At 39.9% G+C, this 14,149-nt stretch overlaps 1 protein-coding gene across 1 annotated transcript in view; it reads right to left on the bottom strand.

Annotated features, from left to right (window-relative positions):
* Positions 1–8,317, bottom strand: part of HCN4 (hyperpolarization activated cyclic nucleotide gated potassium channel 4) — a 136,350-nt gene extending 128,033 nt beyond the window's left edge. Inside the window, exon 1 of the mRNA XM_061447355.1 lies at positions 8,204–8,317. Within this exon, the coding sequence (XP_061303339.1) occupies positions 8,204–8,286 (83 nt within the window). The 5' untranslated portion in view covers positions 8,287–8,317. The remainder of the gene's footprint in view (positions 1–8,203) is intronic.
* Positions 8,318–14,149: the final 5,832 nt, after the last annotated feature.

Below are 14,149 nucleotides of genomic sequence, written 5' to 3'. Positions count from 1 at the left end.
CTGGACACTCTGGTAGTGTCTCGTTCTCTCCAGTGACTGTGAAGTGAGCTATACTGTGACCAGCCTCGGTGTGAGCATCTGACAGGCAAAATTTTACACTAGAGAAATAAATGCTACCCTTGCCACCAGGAAAAGCTCCTGCAGTCCCCTGATAAACTAAATAACTGAAGTTGTCAAGTGTAGGCATGTGTCTTCAAACAGCAGAGGCTTCAAGCACTGAGGAAGACAGCTCTCCACCTGATCATCTAGCATGACAGCTGCCCCATTCAGCTCTAACTGCTGTCACCTGTTCTTCCCTTATGGGCTGATCTTCCAGGCAGTTCTGAAGTTGTGCCTGGAGAAGGATGAACAGAACCAGTGACCTGTTAAGCTGCTTAAAATGTGGAATGTGATTATATACTGCCTCGAGTGCAACAGTCTCTGGACACAGGAGCATGAACTAAAATCCCAGGTTTAGAGGCTAATGGATGGTTGCTATCGAAAATACAGAGACGGAGGAGGCACAGGGAGACTGCAGAGCTAAATTTTTTCTTCAATAAAATGAGCCTTATCCATATTGTTTTGTAGTTCATAATACTACAGAACACACAAGTCTGTAGATGCTTCTGTTACTTTGAACTGTGAGCACCCTGAGCTGGATTTATGCAACCTTGGTGTGGGTTTTCAGAATGCAATGGGAGTATGCTAGACACCGCTGACATGGTTTTCTGCTGGGAGAGGATTTGCCCATTCACAAGGAAATCCTATTCAATAACCTTGTAGTGTCAATGCAGTCAGAATTAATCATGTCCTCCATTACACAGGGGATAAGTTTCCATATCCCATAGGAATATGCTGCAGCCTTGGCAGATACCCTTTCCCTGAGTTCCTGATTGTTTTGACAAGTAGGGTCAAAGTGTGTACCACAATTGCCCTGAATTTCTGAACAACTACAGTGTTTGGTGAGTTGAGGTACAGTAGCAATGTCTGACTGACGGGAACCATCTGCTGCGTTATCTGGAAAACAGATCCTAGTTGGAATGAAACTACATAGCTGTCAGAAATTCCTGACTTTTCCTATGATCACAATAAGCAACCAGAGCTGGATTCCTTTGTAATTAATAGAGATATAAAAAAAGTTTAGTGTTACTTAGAAAGTAGTTTTAAACTATCAACTCACACTGCCCTCCCTCCCCTTGCAGTAGGAAGAGATCACAACTGTGAATTCACTTTAGCATTACTTCTCTCTCTTTACAACCATAAAGCATTCCCAATTTTTAACTGGAGGACAGAGGTACAGCACAGACTGAGGAATATACAGTATCTTTCCAATGCAAAGAAGGCTTTGGGACAAACCAGGAAACAACCCCCAGGTTTCTATGGCTCTGTGTTGTAGGCTCTTCATTCATTCATTAAGCCCTTTCACAGCTACACAAAGAACATCTCGCAATAGAGATGCGAAGAGGAAAGGCAAAGACTACCACTCTGCTCTGCCTTGCAAGCAATATCAACAAACAGATTTTATCACTTTCTCTCTTGCCCTCGTATCAATAATCCCAGAGAAATTACTACCCTGCAACTTCCCTCCATGCCCTAAAACCAGTCCTCTATGTCAGCAGACATGAAGCACCTCACGTTACCTATTTTCTAGATGTGATTGCAAATCTGGGGCATAAACACTGGGTCAACAAAAAGTCTGAGACCAAACAGACTACTCTATTGACTACCTAGGTACTGCTGCAGATGTGTATTACAGAAGAACACTCTTCCCGTCAGTTCAAATTGCTGAATAATACATTGGTCTGCCAGCCTTCGGAACACAAAACTAACTGGAAATCATTTTAAACTCAGTGAACGAATGTTTTAGAGGCAGGATATGGATTACTGAGATTCTGACAGTATTTCAGAGCCAGGAAAAGGCTGCTGCAAATTGACTAAGGAGAATCAAAGTACTCCCTTGTTCACAATTTAACAAAACCCAGCACCTAAACTGCATCCATTTGTACAAGTGATGCACAAAACCAACAAATACAGGTGTTACTGCTTTCCTGGGAATGCACAGGTTTTCCATTTGGCAAAGCTTTAGCATGTGGCTTCTTGCCAAATTAGAATTTGGGGCAGAAATTAGACTTTATTCTTACTACATAACAAGAACAAACAGGAAATCAGATTTCCAAGCAAATCTGTCTTTATGTTAGAGTTGTTGTCAAAGTCATTCTGGGAAAAAGGGGAAAGAAATAATAGCTCTAGATCCAACACTTAACAGTGATAACAAAGCAAATAAATGTGCATCTGCACATACAAATACACACAGGAAGACATTCAACCTAACCCCCAGAGGATCCACATACATGCAAAGTCTTTACAGATTCCTTGTTTTGAACAAAACAAAGATTGGCAAAGTGAAAAATAATTTATCTGTCAGCACAATACAGAAAGCACTTTGGTAAACTGAGACAATTTAACAGTGTGATTTAATACAGCAATATGCAAAGTCATACATGTAGAAACAAACTATGGAAATAGCTGCAGAGTAGGGGACTGCACCCTGACAAGGCAATGGCCCTGAAAAGGACTGCTTGCATGGGCATGGCTTTTGTGACCATGGACTATAAGCATCAGGATAGTGAGGAAGAAGTGTGAAGATCTGGGGAAAAAACACCTTCAAGTAACAAAAGAGTTCAATATGTTTAATCTGCCATAAAAAGGGATCAAGAGCAACTGCCAAAGCAAGAAGTCATCCATATGACTTCATCAGTCAAGTATGCACAGGTACCACACACATGTACAAAATACTGTGCAGTTTAAGATACATTACTTCCCAATCAAGCTCACATAAATTGTGTGAGCAGGCTAAAGAAATAATTTCATAATTAAGTACATTCATAATGGCTATTGGTACTACTTTAGAAAAAATAACAATGGAACAATGTTAGCCAAAACTGCCCACCTGCCGTGTATGGGTAAGGCTTTAGGTATCTAAATTAAACAGCAGCATTCAGGCTACAGTCACTTGTGTCTGCTCAAACATCAACTGGTAACTGAACTCTTCCCAGACAAATTAGATATGTGCCCTTCATCCTTCTGTTCTGCTTTTTTAACTAACTTAAGACTGCTCAGCTCTGCCTGCTGAAAGCAAGTCCTACACTAGCTCAACTTTAGTGCTTATTTTCCAGCTTGGAAAAAGCAAACTGGCTCCTGCTAGGGCCTCTGTGAACAACCAACAACTCGTGTGGCTCCAGAGGTAGTACTGCCCAGTGTGCCATAAATTTAGCTAGCAGTATGTCAATTCCAATTACAACTGCTCCAAGGAAAGAGCCTAAAAATAGAGGCCTTCCAGGTGGCTAAGCAGACGGATCCATTTGCCATACATGGCAGAACAAGTTAGCCTTTTCAGACTGAGGAAAAACACGGCTTTCAAACGAAATCAGAACACTGTATCTGAGAGATATGCTTTAGTTCACCTACAAGCTGCAGTAAGAAGCAGGAGGTTGAATTCTACAGCCGATGGTAGACAAGTCAGGCTACTTGTTCCCAACAGAGTCTCTTGTTTCTCAAGAAACTGTATGACAGCATTCCTTAGTGCAGCACACAGGTGTGTTACCTAGATTGCGATACCGCTTTCCTCACTATATCCATCATACAGCTGTATGCTAAGCAATATGACCACATGAAGTTTGTTCTTTTCCCTCCTTTTTCCTTGAGGTCTGAATTCTGAGGACTGATCAAGAACGGCTTCTTCGTGTGGTGAGATTACAAATCATCTGATAATGTCCACAAAATACCTCAATACAATTGTAAAAATAAATAGTGTCCTGCCACTGTGCAAAAGGAAGAAGAGGAATGAATATTGAGCAGCCACAGATCCAACCAGGCATAGCTCCTGTCTCCAAGCCAAATTTATAATTACTTTTTCTATTTTATCAAGTTTCAAGCAATGCATATCAATGGAGAAAGTCAGCAAGAACAGTTCTGAAGTTAACATGAGTGTAATGGAGTTTGTAAACTCTCACATAAGAAAGCGTCAGCTGGAACCTGAACTCCCTGACTTGTTCTCTTTCATGGGCAATGACTTGCCAGTGTCTTCTGGATCTTCACGTTGTTTGAGAGAGCATTTTGAAACGCCCAGATAGAGCAGTATGTTGCCTTCTATTTATTTAGACTTCAGACTTTAACTCCTCTTTGGACATTTCTTTCTTCAAGGTTCTTCTATATCCTTGCAATAATATATCCATATACTTCAATAAGTACCATGATCCCTATGGCACATGACCCAGGTTAAGCTTGAGAAGCTGGAGATCCTCAGCATTAACAGATACTCCCACCTTTCTTGTAAAAAAGTCTAACTTACAAATTAAGAGCTTGGAAAATATTACGTGCACACTATGAGCATCTACACTTACTGTCATCCTAGACCAAAAGAGGCAATGAAGTGGCTCAAGAACTAGTGCTGATGCTAAAAACCAGCACTGGTGTCTATAAAATGCCAGCAAGACAGCCTTCATGGAGTAAGAGGGCAGCTGCTCACCTGTGTCTATTCCATTTGAACATATAGCAAGGCCGAGTTTTTGCATCTCTTCATTGCTTTATAAAGTATCCCACAGCGCTCATGGAATAAGCAAACACATTCTAAGGCATTCCAAATTACATAGTTCATCACAACTGGATGAACCCTTAACTCTCACCTCTCAATCCTTGATTAGTGTTTTTTTCCAGAGAGATTTTTAGGGAGAAAACATTACTCATTTACACATTCATGAGCTGATGATAGAACTTCCAAAAACTGATCAAATATATTGTGAAAAGATGTTTTCTATGTGCTTTAATGGGAGAAAATTCCTGACAGTTTAAGTCCATGAGCTTGGCTATGAGGCTGCTCAGTTTCCATCATGAATGGAAGTTGCTAATAATCTTGTATTTCCTATTACAGCGATACAGAGTTACATTTATAACCCATACTACAGGGAAAGATACCCTGTATTGTGAATCAGGTCAAAGTTGCCTGTTGCATGCACTTCTTATCCAATTTCTTCTCTGGCTCACAGGTATAAGCTGGGGGGATGGCTACCTAAACCAATGCTGGTGCTCGATGTGCAACATTAGCTAGTGACACCGGTGTGATAAGCAGTATAAAATGGTCAGATCTGCAAAAGAATCTCTTCTGATCTATAGAAAACTGCCACCTCTTGAATACTTTTCCCCCCCAAACCCATGCTGAAAACTGCAAGCAGTGTCTCCCCATGGCCTGCACCACTTGCTGGCCTCTGATTTTGAAGGTTATTCTCACCAAACTTACAACCATTTTAAGGCAAGATAAAAATCTGCATTTAAAGCGTACGACAGTGTGATTCTAATGGTTGTCTCCTGGCATTTTTCATGCAGCTGAGGATTTACCCAGTTTGTCTGCTTGCATTCTGACAATAGGGAATGATTTGAAAATCCTTCTTCATGGAAATAACAACTGTGTGATAAAGTTGTGCAAGATGTGCCAAGTTCAGAGCTCAGTATCGGGAAATCGAGTGGCACTTCATGGTTATATTAAATACAGATGAGTGGTGCCTGGGCTGAAGTGATTAGGAAAATCTAGAAAAAGTCACTTAGCAATTAAGTAACAGACAGAAGCTGTTTCACGACATGTGTTCTTTGGGTTTTTAAGGCTTATTATTAAAGCAGTAAGAGACAAGAGGACGAATGTAAGCATGCTGGTGGAACGAGTCGTATATGTGCAAAACTCACAAAATCCTAGTCCCCAGTTGCTGTATATGATACACTGAGAGTTTCTTCTCATTTGGTTTGTCTGGATGTCTTTAGAGACTGAATAAAGAGATTTTGTTCATCCCTTTTAACAGGATGAATGAAACTGCTTTTTTTTTTTTACTTATTTATCCCACCCCCAAACTGTAATATTGATAAAGACTGGTGCCTGGATTTTGCATCTGAAATGATTTCCTCCATGGCTAATACAGCATATGCTTCTGTATGGTTTCTACTATTCAAAGAAGCAACTAGAAAAGCATGATTTTAAACTAAGAAAAGGACCAAACAGTAGAACAATCATACATGTGCAAGGTAAAGATTTGTTTCACTAGACTCCAGGCTACAGCAACAGCCAGTAGGCATGTTCATGATGCAGTCTGCAGTGTCTTCCAACTTGCATTGCCTTTGACAAAGTGACACCACCTGCGTACATTCATGTTCCAGAATGCACTCTTTCTGCTGTTTTTACCCTCGCTTTTTTATGTACATTCATCCCATTTAAAGTTGCAAGACTGCCCTGTCATCCTCTTGACTTTAGCCAAACTTGCCCTCTGTCACACCAGGAAGTGATATGAAACCTCTCAGAATCCACTATCTTGCTGGCTACTTTGAGGGAGCAGTGAGTATTCCTGGGAGTGTTTTGCTCAGTGTCCCCCAGTTGTTTTCTTGTCCCTTTATTTTTCACTCTTTAACCCTCACCACTTTCTCTTAACTCATTTGGTTTTGTCCTTCTTCCGGGTCTCTGTTTCTTGTACTTCTCTCTCCCTGCATTTTGGGGGCAAGGAGGGAGAAAGAAGGTCCTTACTTTACTAGGGAAAGCCTGCTAACTATTCTTAAAGGGAGGGAATAATGACTAAAGTAAAGACTACTTTTCCTCAGAGATCCACTATAAGAACAGGGAAATCCTGTATTTCCCCAGTATACTCTCAAGGTTTCTAGCAGGCTCAAGGCCATGTTGGCTGTAAAGTTCATCTCTAGATAGACTCTGTCAAACAACAGCCCATCAGATTTTTTTTTTCTTCTCGCATTTGTCTAATCGCTTTTCAGACCCACGTAAACTTTTGGCATCCACAACACCCTATGGCAAAGAGGTCCACAGATGACTTGTGCACTGCTATACGGTCAGGTTATGTGTTCTGTATTTACAGCCTACTCTTTGTTGCTTTTTAATACATTAAGAAACAACAGCCTTACAAAACTTAGACCTGATGGAGAAGACAAGCTACAGATGGTGTCACCTTGCTATGATGTTTTGAAGGGAAATGAAAAGCCCAGACAGATTTGAAGGATCATTTCCTCTGAGTGCTTAGCTTTACTTGCAAGTGTGAGCCTGCACTTACACAAAAAAAGCAAATTTAAGTATTCTCTACTGTGCACTGTGCAGTAATACCTTTAAAATTGCCAAGTATTCTCTAATTGCTTCTATATTGCTATTTTAAGTACTGAGCCTCTGATATAATGGTTTTTACTCCATTAGTGAGATATCTACAAGTAGAAAGGACAGCATGCTCATCTGGCCCAGTACCTTCTCTATGGCATGAAACCATCCTTCATACAGCTAGACTGGACTTTCATGGCCATGAGCACAAATCGTAAAAACAACTTTCAAGCTGTAACTACGAAGACAAATAGGCAAAGCTCACCATCATGCCAGCAAGCTTCATTCTGCTTTGAAGGTCATTTAATGCTGCAGCTTTTGTGATACCTTACTTCTAATAAGTCTCTCTGATCACCCAGGGAGCATGAAGAAATACATGAAGGATATGTAGGAATCACACCAAAATCATCTTTTGGGGGCAAGAAATGCCAGAGTGGTAGAAAGTTTAGGTGACTTTTAGATCCCCTAAAGCAGTTGCTTTCAGAGTCCCATTACACAGAACATGAAGCAGATTCTGAGGCACTGGAAACATAAGCACAATATAAAACAAATTCCTTCCAGTCTTTTACCCTTTCAGTTAAATATTCCATCAGCCTCTTAAAGCACAGATACAAACCAACTGGCATTAACACTGTTGGAATTCAGACATTTTTACAGCCACCTTTATAATGAATGTAGTAGAGCCATGAAAATGTTGTTTAAACAAAACAAAAAGCCAAACCTCTTGCTTTGCAGCATGTGAGGGGAAGAAGCAGCTTGAGAATGATCTCCAACCTTCCGCTGTGACCCTGAGCCTCGCTTCTGTTTGGCTATCTTAAAATTTACATTTTTTCTTGATTTATGTGAGAGCTTATGTGAAATGACATTTGAGTTTTCCACTGATATCAGGTTGTTGTTACATGTTAGAAAAGACCTTATCTCTGGAATGCTAAGATAGGAAAACAAAATATCTTCTATCACAAATGGCACTCCATCTATCACACTTAATATTTTTTTTCTGAGAATAACAACTAAGATTGTGCTTATTTGCTGCCCTATTGAGGTCTTGTGTAACAACAACAAATAAGACTGAGAGGTTCTCATTCTTACCTTCTGCCAAACAATATCAAGAAGAAATCAGCCGAAGCTGGCAAAACTCTTCTGCTGTGAACTTGCTGAATGACTGGGAACATACATGGGTTCTGCAAAGAATGACAATAGGTCTCTCAATTTTCATGCAGGAAGTAAATCAGACAGAACTAAACTGCTGCCTAATGTATTAAAATTAACAAAAATGTAACTTGGAGAGGACAGAAGACATTCTCAATGTACAAAATGGTGATACTATGCTTGGCTCTATAAAAACATGGGAAATCAAAACCTGTTCCTGTCCAAGAGGTACTAAGGCAGGCTCAGAGATGAAAATGGGTTATTATAAAACTGTATCTTGAAGAAACATCCAAACTTAGTAGTTCTTGCTTATTTGGAAAATGTTCCAAATAAAATCAGGGACAATGGCGGAGAGTTATGTTTGGCCACCTGTATCATATGGCAGCACGGGAGATTGATAAATTTATTACGATACACAAGAAGATGGCACTCAGGAACAGGGAGATATCAAGTGCCTGATAATAATTCATAGAATTATTCTGTAACCTCATAGAATTAAAGAATATTATAGAATATATAATTCATAGAATTATTCTATAACCTCATAGAATATTCCCTTATGTTGAATGCCTTTGAGTCAGTCAAATGCAGGAACTGTAATGTTGTTTCACACTACTATTGCCAGTGAGGTTTCACCAACGCAGGCTAAAGGGAACCTGACAACAGTGTACATTAGAGTACAGCAGAATTTCTACATTGTACTACACGCAATCCAGTGTCAAAGCAGAGGTCTGGAGAAAGAAGAGGTCATTAAACTGGAGCAAAGAAAGATTTCCTGCATAACCACACGATTCCAATTAATATTCTTCTACACATCCTGATTCTGTCATCTTTGCCAAGATGGGAATGCCTCCAGTATCTATTACACTGCAAATGCTTGATAACCCAGTCCCTGGCTCAGAGACTCCTAGCATAGAATTTTTAACTACCTCTCCTGGAAGTTACTTGCACCGTGCTGCAGGAGAGGAAGACCTCCATTTTATATATGGTAAATATGAGTAACTACATTAATCTTTAGCTGAAGGTGAATACTGTGTTATATAAGCACATCCCTGCTCCTATAATGCGATTCATATTAATATAAAACATAAGGGGGATTAAGCAAGTAAATTAAATTATCATTCTACTGCTTGCTTCTTAAACAGCGTGGGATTCAGAGAACTAGAGGCTTCTTGCGTGGTGCATACTCCAGGTTAAATGTCAGAGGGACACCTGAACGTGGCAAGGTGAGTTGAAGAGTACCACATAGTACAATCTTTATTGGAAAGCATAGCAACTATTCAGATGAATGTCAAAATCTCATGACGTTAACAGCTAGAAAAGATTTCCCTCTACTTTAAATGGCTGTGTATTTGGAACAGGATGCTTTAAGACTTGAACCTATTCAGCTCTAAGTGGTTGTAATGCGGGTTGTTCCAATGGAAATATTCTCCATTCAGGCACGGAAAAAAAGGCACAGATACATTATATTATTTAGAGTCTTCTCTTCACCCGCTTCACTGAGTCCTACATGATAATCCAGTAGACTAGAAGAAGAATTCAGAATTAAGGTGGGTGGTGAGAAGAGAATATCCTTTTCTGAGAACACACAAAAGTTCAAGACGTATTTTCTCCTTTCTCTATGCACACGTAACTCCCCCCGACACAAGCTTTGGGGCTGAGACTTAAAGAATGACTCAAAGACATATTTTCCCCTACAAGCTCACTGCAAATACTGCTGAAACCAGTTAAATGAGGGCAAGGGAAACTCAAACAAACAAAACCAATCAAACAAAAAAAAAACAACTGTATTTCTTTCTTTACAAAATCTCTAAACATTCCGGTATATGTCTGGGCAGAAACAAACCTTGGCAGAGTTGTATCCAAGTCCAAAGTCCCTTCTATTATTCTGTGTTTATAGCAGAACACACAGGCTTGTGTTAGGAAAGATCCAGAGGTAATCAGCGCAAGACTTTAAAAAAGAAGAGATAATTACAGCTCCTGTCCATATCCAGAACTGTCAGGTGTTCAGTTTACAGTAATTACTCCAAGTCCAGGCTCTTCTCATCCTGCTAAGGTCAATATTTAACCAGTGGTTAAATGAAAACCACACTTGATTGGAATGGGAAATATTGGCAATAGCAAGGACTATTTCTCCTTCTAGGATCCTCATTAAACAAGGGGCATACCACAAATTGCTTATCTCCAATCTGCAGTCCTCCCCTCCACCCAGCTGTAAATTTGAATTAATTAATAAATGCCCTTATGTTTTCAAGGTCACGGCAAATGAAAAGCACTCAGCAGAATGGGTGCACTGACAGGGAAGGGTGTTTGTGGGTGGGTTTTTTTTATGTAAATGGAAAATCTGTGAAGCAGAAGCTCCTTTATCTGTGCCATGAGTGCTAAAGTTAGAAAACTTAAAAAGAGATAAAGGGAATGCAAGTAAATTATGCTTTGAATAAATATGACCTTCCCTAGAAAAAGTTTAAGGCTAAAGCCTTTTATGGAACACAGTCTCTAAACACATGACAAGGCCAAAGTCATCGTAAAGCAAGGGGTCTTCATGCAGATTTAGTGGTGTCTTTGTCCCTGCTGACCGCAGACAAGCTTTCTGCCAACACTGGCTGTTGACAAAGGATGTGGCACAGGGCTCTTCCACTTGTTGCACACCAGCCCGCATGCAGACAGACTTCTTTAACATATGTATCCACCTACGTATTTAAAGCTTCTGATTCAATTTGGAACACTCCAGCAAATCCCATGGCAAGGACAATTAAGATACACAAACCACAGACCTACACTGGCTCCTTTTTTGTCATATAACAAATTGTTCACATCCACATACACTGCTCTATGAGCTCCTGCTGCTTCCTTGTAAATCTCAAGCATCCCCACAAATGTATGAAATTCTATGAAATAATATAGGGAATAAGATGAATATGTCATTTAGGTACATACACCACTTGACAAGTCCAGAATAGCACAATTAGATAAACAGAAACAATATATGAACTTACGGAATCGATTTTTGGAGACACACTAAAACTGAATAAATTCTGAATAAAAAAGCTAATTGAAGACTTCACTGGAGAAAGTGTTTTGACTTTGGAAAAAGAGAAGGATTAGCTCCTTAACATTCTAGAAGGCATAAAGCTGGAAGGACCCTTGAATTCCTGTGGTGCTTAAGGTGCTCAATCCAACCTTAATCTTGATACGAGCACTGAAGAGAAAAAAGAGACTATGAAGTATAACTGCAAATTACAATTTGAGCCTGATGCCTGACACAAGGCATCAGACTTCACTTGTACCTTACAACAATACTTGAAGAGCATTCAGTCAGAAATTCACTGATTTGGTTCCTGGTAGTCATTTGAAAATGGAAAGCTCATTGCAAGGAGTAGATTTTGGCAAAGAAAAAAAATGAAACAGGATAAAACCAATGATTAAATTCAGTGACTGCAGTTCACAACAGCTGGGGAAGGAGGTCTCATAGGTGTGCGATGCCTGACACTCCTCAGGACAGCACAGCCCTTCATCTCAACCCAGAACACCACATAGTTCTTGGCTTCAAATTACTGCATAAGAGAACTCATCTCCCGCAATGCTGACATGTGCTGACAGAACTGGATGAAGGTATTTTAGTGATGGGTACAGAACTGCTATGCCATAATCAAATACTGAGATGCTGTAATTTCATCACCACTGAGAGATCTGGGCAGTGAGACTGCTGACTGCCAGATCCCATTCAGCTGAAAGGAGGTATAACTAACTATGTGAGATGTTGATTAATGGAATGAACCTGTCAGTTATGGAGGAAGCCTTACAACTACTAATAAAGCAACTAAAGCATAAGGTAACTCCATTTATTATAAAAAAGCAATAAATCAAGTATTCTGAACAGAACAATTTCACTAGCCTGTTATTCCTGCCACTGTGAGTAATCCTATTTCTCTCTTTAACAGAGCTGGGTAGAAGCAGATGATAAGTTGCCAGTACCAGAGGGAAACCTCCAAAATTTCTGAAATGTACCTTTGGTTGCTCGTTTTATCCATTTCATGCACCTGGTAGCCTCTGTTTTTAATACATTATTTGTCCCATTTGTACTAGTTACTCCGGTCCATCCTTTGCACTTGCTGCAAATCTACACTCGCACTTGACAATAAAGTTCTGGTAATGTGTTTTTATTGTTGCTGTTATCACCACTTCTATTATTAAAAATCATTAATTTAGGTAGCTCAGCAAAATGTCTAGTCCATAATCAACTACTATACATAGAACAAGTATTACCACAGCATCAAATCCGTATAGCACAGGAAAAGAATGGATTTCTCTCCCTGCACAGACCTCTGCTTCTAGCAGTTTCTCTAAGTTATTAACAGGGTTGGGAACTTTTGCAGTGAGAGAAGTACTTTTTACCACTGCAGCCTGCGAAGTCTCAAGCAAATCTGAAGTACACCACAATGATGAATCCTCAGCACGTACATGGGGTTTGCTATCTCGTCTCTGATGAAATGTAATTTCACATGGCAGGCTCACCTACCAGTCTCCTCCTCCATTCTAATCTGTAATTTTACAAAATTGGCAACCCCTGTGGCCTTTTACAAAAACAATTTTACCATCTTCCTACACATCTACTCTGAACACAGGCTAATCTTGCAGTTCCTCAGAGAAATCACAATCTGCAAGACCCTGTGTATCCATCTTAACGCAATTCTCGTTTCTCCCATTTCAAACCTTACTTTATACACATGTAAAAACATAACTGTCCAAAAACTAAAAGCAAACTAGCAGACCCCAGCTAAGCAAAAAACTATGATCAGAAAATTACAGGGTGCTAGAATTGTGTTTAAGGTTCAGCATCCAAAGTGAACATGGCTGTGACTGGCACATCTAAATGAGAGCAGCATGAGATACTGCCCTGTCATGGTGCAGTTGCACTGGCTGAGCTTCAGGTCAAAAAAAACTGAGCATATATGAATGAGATGCCCCAACAAAGCTGTGAAGAAAAGAATTTGTACAGCCTTTTACACACTGCCTGGCTTTGCATCCCCCTGTCAACTCCTTTTCACATGCCAATGCAATAATACATTATTACTAAACGATTTTATGGGAGTATCTGATCCTCTTGGTTTACTTCTGCCTCTTTCAAACCACAGTTGGAAATTTCTGTTTTGGTAAAAGATAGAGCTTTTACTTTCCTCCTGCTGAAGCCTTTAGCACATCTGTGAGAAATCACTCTTGGAAACTAAACACTTGAAGATGCTGCAAACAAACAATTTTCCACAGAACTTTAGCTGAATTAGTGGGAAACAGACTCGGCCTATGTACTTATATATAATGTATTATACATATTCGGTATATATGTACTCATACTATCTTTCTCTAACAATAATACTTAGCTTCTTCAGTAGTTTCCAACAAGGTCCCACATCTACAGGCCAATTTTGAATGTTTGACAAGCGCAGCCTGAGGAATCCTCCAGGGGAAGCAGTGATTAGAGAAGGCAACTGGCAGCTGGGAGGCCCATGCTGTATTCCCTGTTTTCTACTGACTCTTCTGGATGACTTTGTCAAATCACTTAATGCCTTTCTGCCTGTGTTTCCCTATCTGCAAAGCTTTCAGATCAACAGTGTAAAACTGTTTATCACGGAAATAGCTCCTCTGATGGTAACCTGGCTCTGAGGGTGTACCATCAGATGAAAAACATTATGGCCACATAACAAAGTATTTTCTAACAGGTGAAACCATCACAGTTTAAGTTACAGGTTAACCTTGTACTTGAAGGTTTTCTTTCAGATGAGACAGTAGTTATTCCATTCCACTTTAATCTTTTTCCTATCAGCCAAGCCAGCATTGTAAATACGAACCATACGAACCAACAAAGCTAAAAAACAGCATAAACTCCTT

Source organism: Pezoporus flaviventris, unplaced genomic scaffold, assembly GCF_033815535.1.
Source record: "Pezoporus flaviventris isolate CSIRO_AGI_PZ_B2104156 unplaced genomic scaffold, CSIRO_AGI_Pfla_v1 ptg000006l, whole genome shotgun sequence".
NCBI lineage: Eukaryota > Metazoa > Chordata > Aves > Psittaciformes > Psittacidae > Pezoporus > Pezoporus flaviventris.
The sequence above is the reverse complement of the archived record's forward strand: the minus strand, read 5'-3'. Positions and strand labels throughout refer to the sequence as shown.